Genomic DNA, 18,207 nt, shown 5'->3' on the forward strand with positions numbered 1-18,207 from the left:
TCTTCCTCCCTGCCCCAATGCCTGAAAGGCAGGGTGCCCCACGCTCTTCTCTTTTAGGAATCTTATGTTGAGACTTAGAGTAAATTTCCTAATTACATTGAAAATAGAAGTTTCATTTTATTTTGTGGATTGTTCATCATGTATACCATAATTTGCTTCTGAATTATTTTTCTCTATTTTTATATATTCCTTTTACTGATGACTGTACATATTTAGTGTTATAATTAATTACTTGCTTTTTTCTCTTTAGTACTGAGTTGAAGCTCTTGGAAGAGGCAACTATTTCAGTCTGCAGGTCTTTAGGTAAGTGAGAAAAATGATTGTGTATGTGTATATGTATGTATGCATGTGTATATGTGTATGGGCATTTATTTGAAATTTTCTGTTTTAATTTTGATAGTGTAACATTAATTGAATTAATGAAGTGATTTATTCTTGGTGATGATAATAATAGTAATAATAAATACTTCTATTCATGGTACTCCTTGATGCCACTAGAATGTACCATTCAGTCATTAGCAGTAAGACACATATGTGGTTAATTTGCATAGTGGTAATAGACTCTGCTAAGCCATAGATTTTTCTTTCAGCTTATTCTTTTTGTGAATTTTGAAATGCAGAGAAAAAAACAAAATATTAAGTTTTATGATTGCAGGGACAGTTCATGTAAAATATAGGATCTTTTGTCCTGTGATTTGTCAACTATTTGACTATATTTGCTGTTTTTGGCTATGTTAACCAGAATAATTATTCCTCATTAATATGAAAATAGATCAGGAAGCTTCTCGAATTAATAATAAAAAATCGATGTTATGGTAAAGCACATGGGCTCTGGAATCATTTTATGACCTTCGTTTTAGCTCTGCTACTTATTAGCTGAGACTTAATTTCCTCATCTAAATTTCAGGATTCTTGTGAAGAAAAATCAGATAACATGAAATATCCAGTATAATGCTTAGCATTTCCTCATTATTCACCATTTATATCAACAGATGTCACTATTTTTGGGTCTTGTCTCAAATGATTTACTTTCAAGTTGGCGGTAATTTGAAAGAAATGTGTATGCTTTTTAAAATGTAGATAATTATACTTACATTGCATTATTACTTTGAAAATTAAAGGTAATATGTCTGTAAAATGCCAAGTGTACAGGAGCTTCATAAATGATAATGACATTTTATTTTTAAATCAAGCTATATGGATAAGCTCCACGTAAGTTATATGGCTAACTCTTGTATAAGTTAGTTTGCCACAGTCATTGATGAAATATTTTTGCTTTTAAAAACAAATTATGTTGGTAATGAAAAAGGTGTTGTAGTAGTTATCTTGAATTTTGCAGTTACATCATAAATTAGAGAATTTTGTGTTAAATAGAGATGGCTTTCAAAAACTTATATGTCAGTTTGGTGCTGAAAATTAAAGGATTTGATATAACAATGACAGTGCAGTTAGGATGATGATGGCTTTTAAGGTGACTTTGGATTTGTATAAAATAACATTTTAAATTGGAAGTAATATTTACTCATTATATATAAAGTGGAAAGCATACTAAAATGTAAAAAAGGCAGTAATTGCTCATAATTCCACAGTCCTGACATAGCCATTGTTAATATTTTTATGTATTGCCTTCTATTGTTTATTTTTTGGATATATATTTACATATTATCTACATGTATATACACAATTATTTTAATCTGTGTTTTTCACTTGACATATTTAAATGTATCATTGTATATTTAAAAATACTTTTGGGAACAAAAAAATAGATGCCAAAAATTCCAGCAATGCAATGGTACAGTTAAAATAAAAATCTTCCCATATCAAAGAGCACAGGAAATTACTGCTAATCTTTTGTGATAAGATTTTTTCAGAGTATTCTGTATATTGTTTTATATGCACAATTTTATGTAAGTTGTATTATTTGTATGTTGTTTTCATTCAGCAGTATGCAGGAATTTTTTTTCTTGTCAATAAATATAAATGTGTATCAATTTTAAGGATAATGTGGATATACAACAATTCATTTTTATTGTCTGAAAATGTTTTAATTTTTATTCACTTTCAGAGCATACGTTTACTGGGTGTACAATTCTACGTTGGTGTTAATTTCTTTTCCGGACTTTAAAAACATCATTATATTATTTTTCACCATTCTCTCAGTTTTGTTGAGATGAAAGCTATCAATCTTACTGGTTTTCCTTTGAAAATGGGATTTTTTTTCTTTCAGGATGCTTTTAAGTTTTTGTCTTTGGGTTTCTAGCATTTTAGAATGATGTGCTGAGGAATGGCTGTTTTTGTGTGTTTTCGGCTGCTTGAGTGAGGTTTGTAGAAGTTTTTAAATCTGTGGATTGGTGTCTTTTATTAGTTTGGAAAATTCTCAGCTGTTAGTGGTTTATGCATTGTTTCTATCCTATTCTGTTTCTCCTCTCCTCTAGGACCTCTGTTATACTTCTGTTAACATTTTCATTGTGGCCCATATTCCTGTGAGGCTTTTTTTTTTTTTACCTGTCTTTAGTTTATTAATCTTTTCTTCTGTTGTATGTTATCTCCTATTAAACCCCACATTTAATTTTAGAATAGCTTTAGATTTACATTAAACTTGCAAAGCTATATAGAAAGTTCCTGTATAACTCTCATCAGTTTCCCCTGTTAACATCTTAATATGGTACATTTGTCGCAAGTAAAGAATCAACACTGGTACATCACTATCAATTAAACTCAACACTTTATTCAGATTTCACTAGTTTTCTCCTAATGTCTTTTTTTTTTTTTTCCAGGATCTCATCCAAGATACCACATTACATTAAGTCGTCATGCCTCCTTAGCTTCCTCTGGTCTGCAACTGTTTCTCAGATTTTCCTTACTTTTGATGATTTTTAGAATTTTGAGTACTCGTAGGGTATTTTTCAGAATGCCCCTCGATTTGAGTTTGATGTTTTTTCTCATAGTCACACTGGGGTTATGGGTCTGTAGGAGGAAGACCACAGAGGTGAAATACTGTTCTCAACACATCACATCAGAGACACATGTTATTAACATGAGCTGTTACTGATGATATTGACCTTGATTACTTGGCCAGGGTTGTGTTTGTCAAGTTTCTGTACTGTAAAGTTGCCCACCACCCTCCTGGTTGCCTTCAGTTTTGAAGGACAGATTTTTCTGGTTATAGAATTATCGGTTGACATTTTTTTCCTTTTATTCCTTTGTATGATTACATTGCCCTCCTTTCTTTTAGATAAGAAGTCTGTGGTTTAATTGTATTGTTGCTCCCTTGTAAATCATGAGTGCTTTTTATTCTTTCTGCCTTCAAGATTATCTCTTTACCTTAATTTTTTTTTTATTTTGTTTTTTATTTTACTTGGAGTTTGTTGACATTCATGGATGCATGGATTAATGTTTTTCATCAATTTTGGGAAGTTTGTGGCCATTATTTTTGTTGGACTTTTTATATTCATTTTTATTACTTTTTCCCCTGAATGTACACACAAGGTTTTCTGGATCAGAGACAGATTTCTTATTAAATACCTCATAGTAAATAATAAGTGCATTGGTTCCTCTTTTTCTTAGTTCTTACTTGCCAGGACAATGCTATGAGAGCCAGGTCAGTTGTTTTATGTGAATAGGGGGAGGTGTTTTTTTCCTGCTAGTAAAGGAGAAGGAATTAGCTGTCTCCCTCTTCTTCCCTTTATTCCACTCCTTTCATATGTAAATCAAATCTCTTCAGGAGACAGATACCTTCCCTCCCTCCTTGTCTTGGCTTTTTAGACCTAGAGGTGCTTCCAAGTTCCAAGTTCTGGGACCTCATTCTTCCCTAAAATATAGATATTTAGGAAGATAATTCTCTATCTAGTCTCTCCCGCACCTTTGGAGTCAGCTTAGGTGCTTATCTTGTGATGTAATGCTTGGCTTTCAGTGAGATAGGTTTTAAACACATGGCTGTAGTTCTAATCCTTATGGTATGTGAAATGTTTCTAGAAGTGAAAGCAGACATTCTCTCACTTTATAGCATATATGTTTCCCTAACCCAGGAGGTGAGGCCTTTTTTACAGGAACACTGAGAAATATAGGGAGGATTTATTTCTCACAAGTTTTTCAGGTATTTTTTCTGCCCCATTCTCTCTTCCTGTCCTTCTAGGTCTCTTATTATTATTTCTGGGTTTTCCTTAGTCCTAGGGTCTAGTTATTATCCTTGAGATGTGATTCTTCTCAGGCATGGCCCTTCAGGGATGTCAGTGGAAAGTCGTAGACAGTAACCAAGTTCCTCCAATTTGGCAGGAATTAACTTCAACTTTAAATTCTGCCTCCCCAGCACCAGACAGCTGATAATGTGTTTATATTGTTTTAGCTCTCCATTGCTGTTTCCATTGGATTCCTTGGATTATTTTTCCGTTTGTGCAGTTCGTGCAGTGTGGGAGTCAGTCAAGAATGACAGACAGCTTCTCTGTACATGAAGTTCTTTACTGTCATTTCCCTCAAAACTCTGTAGGAGTTGGTTAATTCTTTTCTGACATCTAGTATTAACTTGAAAGGAAGTCTGAGACCTTAATTTCTTTTTCCTTCTTTGTTCACAAGGCTCTTCCCTTTAACAATTATGATTAAATATTTCTTGTTACATTTTTTTTCTTATGATTTTGCTTGTAATTTGGTGAGGTCTTTTTTATTGATTTATTAAGGTCTTTTTCAATTCTGAAGTTTTCTTTAGTTATGGCTTTTATTTTACTTGTATTAATTTCTCCCTCCAGCTTAGCGTCACCTATAATGCTGATTTTCGTCTTTTTTTTTCATTTCTTTTCTTGTAGTTCTTCTTTTATATCTTTGATTCAGTGTTTTATACATTACAGTTCTCTTTCAAAGTTCTAGAGCATATTTTACTTGTTATTGAATTTTTAGTTTATTTTTAATAATTTCTCATTTTTTTAACATGTCAGATTACTCTCTTTTCATTATATTGATTTTTCCCAGGGTCTTTCCGTTTTCTTTAAAAAATAAATAGTTGCTTTTCCTATTTTACAGTGATGATACTTGTGTACTAAAATCATATTGACAGTTTTAGTTTGACTCTTCTGTTGAGGTTTCAGCATAACCTTTCCTTATTTTGTTGTTACCATAATTATTGTTTTCTTCTTACTCATTAAGCCACCAAATATAATTTGAACACCTTCTATAAGCTATGGTCGTGACTGCAAAAAAGACTGACCCAGGTCCTTGACCTCATGTATCTGTCTCAGTGGAAGCCATCAATAAGTATTGTATATAAAATGTATAAAATGTATTTTATATAGCGATTTTTATATAGGTATTTAAATAAAGCAGGACAAGGGCACAGAGTGTACCAATGAAGGCACATTGTTTGCTACCAGAGAGGGTATGTTTATTAACCCCATTCCTTGTGTGGCTTCTGTAGGTACTTGTTGAATCTGCTGTTTTACCTTGAAGGCATGCTGGAACTCAGGAAGGTTTTATTTTGTGCAGGTTTGCTTGGTTTAAATTGGACTTTCTGTTATCCCTACTCCTTGGTTTTGGGATGTGAGAGAATTATAAATCTCCAGATCAAACATTTGAATCAACGTTTTTTCCCCACCTCTATCCTCCAGCAATACCCTCTGTATTTGGCTTGTTTACTTCTTGCCAGTTGCTTTCTGGGAATTCTAATCTCTAAATCCCCATAGGAAGTTATTGGGGGGGAGGATTAACATAAATTTTCTGGTTGGGGTAGACAACAAGAAGGAGACTTTTTCCTCAAAGGTTGATTATAGGCATTGGTATAGCGTAGTTTAGAGCAAAGGATTTCAGCCAGTAGATAAGGCTATGTTCTTGAGTAAGTAGCAGCCTACAGGTGAGGATCTATAAAATGGAGGTAACATTGATGCTTATACCATATATGATTTTGAGGATTAAATTAGGTAACTCGTAAACCACTTTGTGAATATTGTTCAATATATGTTAGCTGTTGTTTCCTTTCCAGATGATAAAACTGAGGTTGGAGAAGTAAATAATTTGTCTGAGGTTCAAAATTCCATTATTATGGACTTGGTCTAGAAACCAGGTCTTCTGATTCCCAATACAGTCTTCACTCAATTCTTTAGGCTGGCTTTGCTGAAATACCCATCTTTTAAACTTGAAAAAAAAAAATTAAGAAGTTCATTGGCCACATTGCTTTCTTTAGGTGTCTTTTTATTAGAATAATTTCTGATTATCTGAACAGTTTTACCTTTATAGCTCATTGTATTCTATATACTGGGGATATAGATGATCAGTTTTTGAATTTTTTTTAACATCTGCTTTTCTAAAAAGAACCATGCGTGTGCATACATTGTATATTTATGGTAACTATTACATCTTTTCTTTATAATTTTGGATTTTCAGATGAGATGGCTGTTTTCTCCTACTGTTTCTGTCATTTCTGTATTGTAAATCTTTTTGTTGTTCAGAAAGAATTACGACCAAACATCATTGCTTTTCCTAATTAGATGTGAAATTGACAGTAAGGTTGTTCCATGAGCAACTTCAGTTTGACATTTGGTTTTATAAATGTTATGATATGCTCACTTTGATTTTAGTTCTTAATTTTAACTTTTAAAAACCTTTTTTTATTTTGCAGTTGAAAACAATCCTCGAACAGGAAACCTTGGTGCGTTAATTAAGGTCTTCCTTTCTAGAACCAAAGAACTAAAACTTTCAGCAGAATGTCAGAAGTAAGCTGGATGATTAAATCATGTTGTCTTTATACTTAGCAATATGAGTATTTTTTGTCTGTTGGTAGAAGTAGATTATGGTCTTTTGAAAGCTATAAAGGAATTATTCTCACTATTAAGGGATAAAAGTAAAAGAGAGGTTTTAATTTGCTGTCCAGGTCATTGGGGTGAGATTATAAATTCTGGAATCTGATTTTAGCACTTTAGACAGTCTTAGAAATATATTCTTTAAGAAGATTAAGAATGATGTCATTATTACTAGAAAAGGTAATTTTCCCCCATTATCACTGCTGGTCATATCTAATTTGAATAATGACTTAGTTCGAGTATTATTTCATTTCACATCTGTTTCCTTTATTTCATATTAGATGAAAGAAGGTTCAGATTAGATATTATAGTTTTATATTAGATACAATACAAAGTTAACCTTTTATGCATTCAAATATTTTTTGAAACCATTTTTGGATGGCGATGTCTTAAAAGATTTGCCCTGCTTTCAAAATTATATTGAATCTAACTAAAATTTGTTTTGCAAGTTCATGGTTGTTAATACAAATAGCAGTATTGTACTGTGCTGCTGCTGATGCTCCATTTAAAATTTTGCCTGTGTATTAACATATATTCTCTTTGTAACTATATATATTGTTTTACTTTTTGGCTTTCTGTTCTCTGAATTGCCTGTGTGTGAGACAACTATAAAGTTAAGAACAAAGAGCAGTCATGCCTAAAGGAAAATTTTTTTATTAAGTTGATTCACTATGTAAAATACACAGAATGAAATGTGAAGTAAACTGTAATATAGATATCACTGGCCCAGCATCATAAATCATGAGCCATTAAAGATATGGACATTGCTCTAGTATTACAAACAGAATGGACAAAATGATTGAGAAATCACGAAGAAATCATGGACTAGAAATGAACCAATTATGCTCATGATTAAATATTGATTCTTATATGATTTCGGTCTTTCCTTTTTAGCCACATCTTCATTTGGCAGACACACAATGCTTTGTTTATTATTTGCTGTTTGCTGAAAGTGTTCATTTGTGAGATGTCGGAGGAGGAATTACAACTTCATTTTACTTATGAAGAAAAATCATTTGGCAGTTACAGTAAGTATTGCCTTTCATGATGTTCTGGGGATAGCATGTTTAACATTTAAGCATAGAAATGTATAGTTTTGAAATTTTTATTTTTTCTCTTATAATTTTCATTTTTAAATGACCTGACATTGTCCCTCTTTCTTCCCCTCTGTTAATTTAAATGAGCCAAGACTCTCATCATTCTTTTTTCTTTTTTTAAAATAAGGAAGCCAGAAGATTGAAGCTTTTATTTATTTTGACTTCCATACATATGGAAAATAATAAAAATCCCAAGTATTCTTTTCAGGAAATGGGTGTCAGTTTAAATACCATTACTAGGCAATTAAGGGAGACACCACTCAGAATCACAGATTTTAATAAGTGTTAAAGGTTATTTGCAAACAGTCTCTGAGTCAGAGTGTCTTTGGGACTACTTGATCAAAAACAACATTGTCAAGGACAGTGTCAAGGAGCTGAAAAGCGTCATCTTTTTCTGAAGATACAGGAAAAAGTTACAATTTTCTCCTGATACTGCTGATATATAGATATGTAGATATATCTAAATCTATATAAATATATAGATATATCTCTATATAAAGATATATCTATGTCTAGATATATCTTTATATAGAGATATTTCTATATCTATACGTATAGGCCAGCAGTAAGGAGGGCCTGTAATTTTCAACATCAACTCCTGTGTTTCATTTGTTAGCATTAAAATTCACAATCTGGAAAGTAAAAGGAGAGAGTGGGATTATTAACACATGAAATATGGGGAATGTAGTGTTTTGCATCTACCCTTCACACTCTCTTTCTGAGAGCAAAGGCCATGTTGCCACTGTTTCCTGGTTCATTTTTCGAAATACACCTCTGCCCTCAATAGGCTTTCTTGCCTACTTAGAGCTATATACATTGATTTTGAGATTTCAGACATGAATATATTTAATTTCCTACTTTGATAATCAGCCTTCTATATTAACTATACTCTGATATTTAAAGAGCAATTTTAATCAGATTGTGCTTTGCATGTGTTAGTTAATGCGAGGCTCTGTTTTTGTGGGATCAACAGTGCCAAAATATAGTTCTGCTTAGGGAGTTGCAAACCTTCCCAGGAGGTTCTAGCAGCAAGAATGGAGTTTATTCCCATAGGGCCCGAGAGGCTAGTCCAACCAGCACCTGCAAACCCAATACATCACATCATAAAACTATGCCAATGTTTACTTTATTTAACATAGTATTTGTTTTAATATAAAATTATTTTTCATTACTTAACCATTGAGTAAACTGATGCACTTGAAAGATACACTGTATTTGTTTTGGGGCCAAAGGTTCTCCCGAATACCCCCTCTGTACTTGTACTCCCCACTCATGACCAAGCTTGAAAAGCATGGTTTTGTCGTACATCCGAGGTAGCCTAATGTAGAGGCAGTGTGAAAATGACACTTTTTCAATGATAGTCACATCTGTGATAGCTGATGAATGGTGATTCTGCCCGTGTACTGACTGACTGTCCTCCTCTTTTATGCAGAGTTGGCAATTCAGGATTTTACACATACTTTTTAAATTTTGTTCTTTTCATTTACAATTGAGTATACTGTTGGCCTACCATCTTAAGTCCAGTGAATACCTTTTTAAGGTTAAAGTTAAAGAGTTGCTGTTTTTGACATATGTAATTATTTTCATCTTAGGCTTATATGTTGCAAGTTTGAGATTTTTACTTTTTATCACATAGCATAAGTCTTTTATATTTTATACTAATGTCTTTTTACAATTTATCAAAGTGTGATAAATGATTACATAGATACTATTGAATGGGAAAAAAATGGAACCTTACCTTGTCATAGCTGAAAATATCCATTTATCAGCTAATATATGAATATCTGAATTAGGCATGTGAAGGATATTTTAGGGATGGATAATATACAGTAGTATAGGTTGTTTGAAGGTTGAATCGACCAAAATAGGGAACCATCTGCAAACAATTGAGCATAGTCAACTGAGGCATTTTAGGATTGTTGGATTATTATAGCATACTGAACGTTTTTGTTTATTCCAATTCATTGTAATATTGCTGCGATGAAATGGATATTGCTGACAAATTCAGGGGAGCCATCTTTATGAGGATATCATGGCTCTCAATAAGCTCTCGGTTTATAATAGAAACTTATGAGAATTTCATATTTGAACATTTTCCCATAGGCTGTGTATGATGTAAATTGTTTGCTAGGGAGAATTCGTATCATTATGCAAAAATAGCTCTTTCCACTATTCCATGCCTTTGAGAATAGTGGTAGAGACAAAGCTGGCCCTAGGCAAAAACATGAAGTACGGCAAAATTGTTTCCATTTTCTTTTGCCTTCAGTGCGAGTTTTCCTTTCTTCTGTCTTGGTGTTACGCCCCATTCTTGCCGAGGTAATAACTGATATTTATTTTACATTTTGTATCCCATAAATCCAATATTTTAAGTCCTTAGGGGTCTAAATCTGTTGTTGGTTTCTATAAACACTTATGATGGCTTGTTTCCTTATGTGTATTTGATGATATTGGTTTTCATCTTAAGCTGAGGTCCCACATATAGGATCTAGGGGCTGCACCACCCAAGGTCACTTTGGCCTCCTTCGGCGGTTCTTGGCTTATTGTGGCATCTCAGGTTTAGCTTCTCTTCCTTGCCACTGATCGAAGGCTTAGTCTCCTGGTATTGGCTTCGTATTGGCCTTCGCTCTCAGGGTCACCCTACACTTGGAGTTTGCTTACTGCTTGGGATTTTGCTCTGGATGCCAGCCACAGTTCGTTTGCTTGCAGTTGTTCTCTTTGGTTATGATGCTGGGGGGTCCTTGGAGATTTCCTTTACTTTCTGGAAGCCCACCAGTGCACTAAAAAGTGTATTTTAGCCAATAACTGGTTGTTTTGTACAGGAGGGCCCTTTGGAGTAACTATACCACTATACTGCTGCCAGTAGAAGGCAGTTATAGTTTCTTTACAATTATTTTTAAATTTTTTAAATGAGGGAAGAAGCCTGTGGAGATTGAGAGACTGAAGATAGAAGCAAAAAAGCGGGGTGGGCGGTGGGGGAGCAGAAAGGAAGGTCCAAAGAGGAGGCACTTGGAACAAGAGCGCAGGGAGAGAGTATAGGTTTGCTTTGCAAGAGCAGACCACCTATACCCCTGAGTGGGCAGCGGTTTGGGTGCTGCGGGTGAGGCGGAGGCAGGGCCTCTGCCAAGAGGTGGAGAGAGCAAGGTATGTGGGCTGAGGAGCGTAGTAACCAGTTAGCTCAGCTTTGTGGAGAATAGAAGAGAGACTAGGGACTTGTCAAGTCCAGGTAAAAGGCTTGCTTAACTATATTTCCTTGGTGTAAAATAGTTCAATATAAATTTATTTCAAAAAATTATTTATTTTGTAAGACTTGCTCTCAAGCATATTGGATTCAACATATCTGTTTATCTTTGCTTTCTCCTGAAACCCCAATAAAATATCAGTAAGGGACATATAAAAAGTTATTAAAGAGGAGGAAAGGGGAATACAATGTTAATACCATTTTGCAAGTTGGAAAATTGAGTAATGATGAATTTAACTGATCAGTCAGGGTTGGAGAACTCCAGAAAAAAAGCCAGTTCTTGCCACAAAACCCTGAAAAGGCTTAAGAGTTGGAAGTGCCAGGTGTGTCTGAAGGCAGACAGCCTTCTGCCTTTCAAAAGGATTGAAAGAAGCAGTTAGATGCCCAGATCCTCTGCCATACACAGTCAGGAGACCACCCTTCTCCAGTTTAATACTAGAACTTGTCGCCTGTACAGGGCTTCCCTGCCCGAGTTCTCAGGCACAGTGGAAGGGGTGGCGTACTGAGAAGCAGAGTTAAGAGAAAAGACTACAAATGGAAGAGATGACTCGGCCTCTAGAGTCCTGGCAGCAGGATTTCACCTTCCCCACTTTCCCACCAGAAGAGTAATGGGCCTTTTCAGACAAAATGAAGAAAAACAAGGAAAGGACTTAGAGATACTGACATTTGGGTGTCTTTCAATGAAATAGCTTGGAACCCTCCCATGAGAACTATTATTTGACAGGCTGTACCTGTGTGTGCAGAGTTTCCAGCATTTGCCTCCCGCTGGCAGGTAAATGAAGAGCCAAGGATCCCAAACAGTTGAAAAAACGTCTAATTTGTGAGTGATTAAAACAGAAGAAAAAAATTATACGAGATAAGAAATTTGTGGGAAAAATTTTAAAAATTTATAATCATACCTCTTTACAAACAATTTTCTTTCTGTTCCCCTCTGGGTTAAAACCTTTTTAAAACTCTCTGGAATTATCTGTGGTGTATTCAAGATCTGTGGTGTATTTGTTTTACTAAATAAAGGCCATAGAGGTAAATCCCTCTCTTTTGAAGCTAGCTCTGATTTTTCAGTGGCTGAGGTGCTTTGGCTCCCATGGCTGCAGGATATCACTGTTCTCCTTTCTCTGCTTGAGCTAGTCCCTAGGGCCTGGGCAGGCTGTCGCTCAAGAGGTAAACCTGAAATTGTGTGGTGGGTGGGTAGTGGTTTCTGCTTTGGTTATTTTTGTCTTAATATAAAACAGATTACTTTTATTAGTTATAGATAAGTAATGCAAAAAAAATAAAAATAAATGTATAGCTGAAAAATGTGACTCAGAGCAAAAAGAAAGCATGGATTCATTCCTTTAGATGTGTAACATGTAAGACTTCTAATCTGTTTTTGCAGAAAAATAAATGTAATTCTTTGAGCTCCTGAATTGTTTTTTGATCATATAATAAGTGATCTCTCTCTTCTCTCCTTTTCTTTTATGTTATCAGTGGAACAAAATCAATTAAACTTTACTAATAGACACATTTTATAATGAAGCCCAGCAGATTGTATTATTCTTGAGGATAATTAGGAACGTTTCCGTTCGACCACAATTATAGCAGACAGCCAGAATTATTGCAGATTTTATTGGAATGGTGTGGGACACAGGCTTATAAATATTGTAATGCATTAAAATGTAGATCAATATTATTTTTAGAAAAGAGAGAGTCCATTTGCTTTTCTTTAATTTATGATTGAAGTATAGAGGCATATTTGATTTTGCTAATTATAAGTTTAAATATGATTTTTAGTATTTTAAAGTACTAATTCCAATATTAGCTTCACAATAAAAATAGACAATAACCTAGACTCTACCATGGGTTTCTGAATATGTTTATAGTAAATGTAACCTAGCTGTGTGTCTTCCATTTAAGGGAGTCAGTTTTGCTCTAAATTTTTTAGGCACACCTGTTTTCAGAGTATAGTTCTGTTATTTCTTGAATGATTTGAGTTCTTGTATTTGGCGCAGTGTGGTATTGGACAGCATTGGGAAACTGACAGCTCGACTTTATAAATGCAAAGAAAACAACAAAGATTAGCTCTCCATCTTTTAATATTCCTTTGATAACTACATGTAAGCTGATTTAAATGACCCATATATTATTTCTTTTTTCTGGCTACTTCTTCGTTTCCCACTAGTCCTTTTTTTCTCCAATCCTCAAGTGTTTTTTGACTCTCTTCTCCCTCTCTTCCCCTCACATAATCGAATAATGGAAGACATTTGGTTATTACAGTATTTTACTATTCTCTGGTCTTCTCCCTAAGTCCAAAATGAGAACATGGTATTTTATCATATGGTACTGAACAGGTACCAAACAAAAAGAAGTAACAGGGACCGCAACTTAGGTTTGGGTATAGATTATTGAAGCTGTAAGGGACCGTAGATATCACCTTGTCTTTTCTTTATTTCTTTCCCTGGTGATGTGCAAAGGGACCAGAGAAGTGAGATTAGAGCTTTAAAGTTGGAGGACCCCAGGGATAAGGTTAGGATTTCAGTGACCTTGTTCTGAATAATACTCATCAGTATGTGTTGGTGAATGTGATAATATATCACCTTGACTAATATGTGGTATTTCAGATTTCTCCCCTAATATGGCTCACAGTGCTCACTTACCAGGAGTTTGTATTTAGGGTCTTCAGTGAGATGTGAGTTGGTTGACTGGAGTTATTCCAGCTTTGTATAGAAAAAGGTCTTTAAAAATAACTTGTCAGTTTTTTCCTCCCTATGGGAGTCTGAATTTGGGTTCAGATCTGGGCTCTACCCCTTACTGTAAGTAAACTAACCTCTCTGAGCCATTATTTCTTCATCTGTAAAATTATGATAATCATATCTACTCCTTAAGAGTTGTCAAGATTCATGTGGGATAAACAGAATGAAATAGTCAGCACAGTGTCTCTCCAAGGGTAGAGTTTTCAGTAAATGTTAGCTATTAATATTATCTCCAGAAGCTAAGATTTCAAATATTAAAATATTTGACTGGAGCTATAGAGGCAATTTAAAACTTTAAGGGATAAATTTCTGGATTGTAAAGTTCATGATACAGTAATCACACTGAATCTCTGCAAAGTCTTTTGCTCAAAGAACGTCAATTTACTTTGTCAGTGACCTGCAAATTTCAAGGACTTTTAAGATCATCTTTCTTGTGAGAAATGCATGAGTGTGTTACTATAACTTTTGGCAAGTGAGTTTATATTTACTTAATTTTCTTGGAACTAAGGAAGATATTTGGCCACATCTGAAAGCTGAGTAATATAAATACTACTTGGAAAATAATGCAAGATGAGTAAGTTGCTTCATGTCAAACCTGGTAAGCAGTCAAATCTTTTCGCTCTTCACTTGATAATGCAGATTTCTTCTAGATTAGTCCAAAAACAAGAACATTGTACCCTGCAGGAATCTTTCTTCCTCCCTCTCTTCCTTCCTTTCTCTCTTTTTAAGTAAATGGAAGTTGTTAGTGATTTCAGCTGGAAATTGTTTATTATTTTGTTTTGTTAGAGCTTTGGCCTTGATATGTTACATTTTACTTGTATGAAATATATTTATCATCATTTTCATTATTATGTTAAATTGATAACAAAGCTGAATGTATTCCTTAATTGACTCAGTTGTAAACTTGGCTGAGGTCATGATTGTGGGTGGCACATACAACTGAATAGAGAATCCTTGTCACCATTTTAAGATTTAAAAATTAGATGTGTTTACACCCTGGAAGGAAAAAAAAAAAAAACAATTAGATACCATCTGTGGGTCCTGAGTGCTTGTTCCTTCACCTCCTGTAATTAAAACACTGTTTTGGCTGCTTGACTGAACAGGGTATGTCATTAAACTGGCCAAGTCATGTGGTCCAAAATGTTCTGTAGGGAATCAGTGAATAATTTCAAATGCTCTTACTTGGGTCTGGGTCACTACGTTCTGTAGGATGAGCCAAGATGTATTAAATGTATTTTATATGCCAAGAAGTCAGCCTGTTGGAATAGGTTGTTAACTCACGTGGGTTATGTTGGACAGCTTTGGCAATGAGAAGGATTTTAGATCTACTTATCGTGTAGCCTCAGAGACAAATGTTACTTATTTTCTTATTTTACTTTCTTCATGAGTAGAGCTAAGCCTACCTCTTTTAGAGTGAGATTTAATGTGCTTATTGAACTTGATTCTTGCTGTGTATTCTTTTTAGCATTGATTGGTGTATTCTTTTTAGCATAGATTTTTATCATCGTCATTTAATATTCTCTTCAAGCTTGGCATTCACTTTTTAGAGGGTTACTGTGCCAGTTCTATTTATGGCAAGGCAGGAATGAATTTCTTCATAATTTCTGACTACCAAATGATAGTATGGTCTAGAAAAAAAGAATTGCTAAACTTTTTTTGAAACTCCAAGTGTTTTTATGCTCTTGAAATAACCATTAGATTTGTACTTAGACAACTGGGTTCAGTTCAGCACACATGTACTGAGCATACATCATGTGCCAAGCTCTTTGTCAGTCATCATTCTTCAGAAATGGAGTCCAATAGGGGCCTGCTTCCATATAGAGAGAAATTGTGATATAATGTAACCAAAATATGCATATGTCATAGATGTGATCTGGATGGTTATTTTTATTCAGGGTGAGGCAAGAGAGTGAGTTTTACAGAAGAGATGAAGATTGAGGATGGTTTGAATGGTTAAAAATTGGCTTTTGAAAAATTAGATTTTTATCATCGGACATCATTCCAGGCATAGAGAATGTTATTGAGGAGGTGCAAAATGGCCTGTAGCAGGTAGCTTGGTGTTGCTGGAAAATAAATTGTGAAGGGAGTAATAGTGGGAAATAAAGGTAGAAAGGGATGCAGGGCCTGTATCTTGAAGGATCTGCTGTGCTGTATTTTGGAGCTTTGAGTTTTTTCTGATACATAGTAATCAGTTTAAAGTAATTGAATAGATCTAAGCCAGGAGAGTGAAAGGATGGAATTTAGTTAGGTCCCTCTGACAGCAATCTGGAGTTTGTATTGGAAAGGAGTAAAATTGGAGGTAAGAATGCTAGTAGGAAGACTTAAAGAAGTTCGGGAGTGAGTTTTAGTGTAGTAAACTTGTTTAACTGAACTGAGATGATGAAATAATGAACAAAGGCATGACAAGGACTGAAGAAAAGAGGAAATAACAGATGACTGTAATTGAGAGAACCTTGAGATCGATTGGTTATAAAAAGATTAGTAAGAGAGTGGTCTGTGTTTTGGGTTTGGGTTAACCCATGCAGTCATCAGAAAGGAGGCTAAAGAAGGTATAAGTGGATTTGAAGTGTTGGGAGAGATGAGTTCAGTTTTGAACATGTTGATTTTGAGTGCTGGTGATGCAGCTAGGTGGAGACGGCCAGCAGGCAATTGGATATAAAGATAGGAAGTTCAGTGGAGAGGCCAAGAGAAAAACTGTAGCTGTAGGAATCACCAGCATGTAAGTGATGACTGATCAAGGAGAACATAGAGAGTGAGAAGAGAGGAGAAGAAAGTCAGTGGTGGAACTCTGGGGAACACACCAGCAGTTTGAAAGATATTCCGAGGAAGCGGATACTGGGAATGAATAGAAAGAGAAGTAGGTAAGAGATAAGGTGCCATAGGAACTGAGGGAAGAAAGAATTTCATAAAGGAGTAGGTGTCAGTAGTGTCCAAAGCCAGAAGTCACATAAGATACTGATTAGCTTTGGAAAATAGAAGGTCACTTAGAGCAGTTTGGGACAGAGGAACATTTCTTTTGGGATGGTAATTTGCAACCTACCTTTGCCACTTACTTGTTCTGTGACTTGGAAAATTCATTTTACCTTTGTTTTTTTTTTTTGTCTGTAAAGAGGTGTTTGGCCCTGACTCAGTTTTAATCTGTGGTCTGTGGAGCCCCCACAGGTTCAGAAAAGGTTCTTTGAGGCCTATTGAGAAGATCAAGGGCAAGGGCAGATATTTATAGCGGGGAGGAAGTACAGGTACTCTACTCTTGATTCAAACAAAACAACTAGAGCACCTTGATTTTTTATGTATTTTATATATTTGGCTTTAGTGTAAGATTTCATTAAAAAAACATAGTACATTATAAAGAATTTGAAAACTACTGGCCTACAGGAATTATAAGATACCTTCAAGCTCTAAAGGCTATGTAATTAATAGCTGGTGTTCAAAATTTCTTTACTAACTGAAGATCATAATAGATGCTAACTTTGTATTATATTCAGAGGTCAACATTAATGTCTGAGTTTATGTAATAATTATTCTTATTCATATTAGAAATGAAAACTGAACTTCTAAACAACTTCATTCTATTTTATACTTTTAAGCAAACTCTTTATGTGTCTTACCAGGTTCTGACTCAGAAGATCTTTTGGAAGAATTAGTCTGCTGTTTGATGCAGTTAATCACTGATATTCCACTCTTGTAAGTTCTGGCTCAGCCAAGATTTGTTTTATATTTTTTGTATATTGAAGATGGTAATTGATCGTGTTGAAGAGTTTATGGGTTGCAGTGTAGTTCTTTTATGTATGCCTTTTAAGGGTTGTACATTCATGGAGTTTTTTTATCTTTCTCACCTAATAATGTTTAAACTCTGAGTATCCATCCTCTAAACAAGAATTTTAAGTTGTCAAGGGGAAAATAATCAAACTCTAGCAATATTAAGCATATGGTAGGCACAGAATTAGATTAATCTCTGTAATAGATCTTATAGATCTCTGTAAACAAAGGTTTAAGAGAAAAGCAATTTGAATCTAATTCATATGTGGTAGACACAGCTAGTCATTTACACATTATTTATTCTTCCCTTCTTCCTTATCTCCTGACTTTATTTCTGGTCATTTTGGGAGAGGTTGGATTTTAATTTCCACCCTTGAAGCTAGATATGGTCAGTGAAATGCAGGGGTAAATTCTCCAATGAAACTTCTGAGTATAGCTCTTTAAGGGGACCTGACTCAGCTAGGAGGCCTATCTTTTTGTTCTCAACAGTTCTCTTTACTGCTGTCTGGAATGTGGACAGGGCCTTTTGAGTTGTGTGGCCATCCTGGCACCGTGAGCCAAGGGACTCACAGAAAATTCTGCTTTGATGCCTTTGAGCTGCT

At 34.8% G+C, this 18,207-nt stretch overlaps 1 protein-coding gene across 8 annotated transcripts in view; it reads left to right on the top strand.

The window, feature by feature from the left end:
- DYM (dymeclin) overlaps window positions 1-18,207 on the top strand; it is a 261,639-nt gene that overhangs the window by 37,105 nt on the left and 206,327 nt on the right. For all 8 annotated transcript variants that reach the window (XM_006919911.3, XM_015595753.2, XM_006919912.3 and 5 more), the window contains 4 exons: window positions 251-303; window positions 6,602-6,695; window positions 7,677-7,810; window positions 17,458-17,530. In XM_006919911.3, coding sequence (XP_006919973.1) covers window positions 251-303; window positions 6,602-6,695; window positions 7,677-7,810; window positions 17,458-17,530 — 354 coding nt within the window. The remainder of the gene's footprint in view (window positions 1-250; window positions 304-6,601; window positions 6,696-7,676; window positions 7,811-17,457; window positions 17,531-18,207) is intronic.

This window comes from Pteropus alecto, unplaced genomic scaffold (assembly GCF_000325575.1).
Source record: "Pteropus alecto unplaced genomic scaffold, ASM32557v1 scaffold146, whole genome shotgun sequence".
NCBI lineage: Eukaryota > Metazoa > Chordata > Mammalia > Chiroptera > Pteropodidae > Pteropus > Pteropus alecto.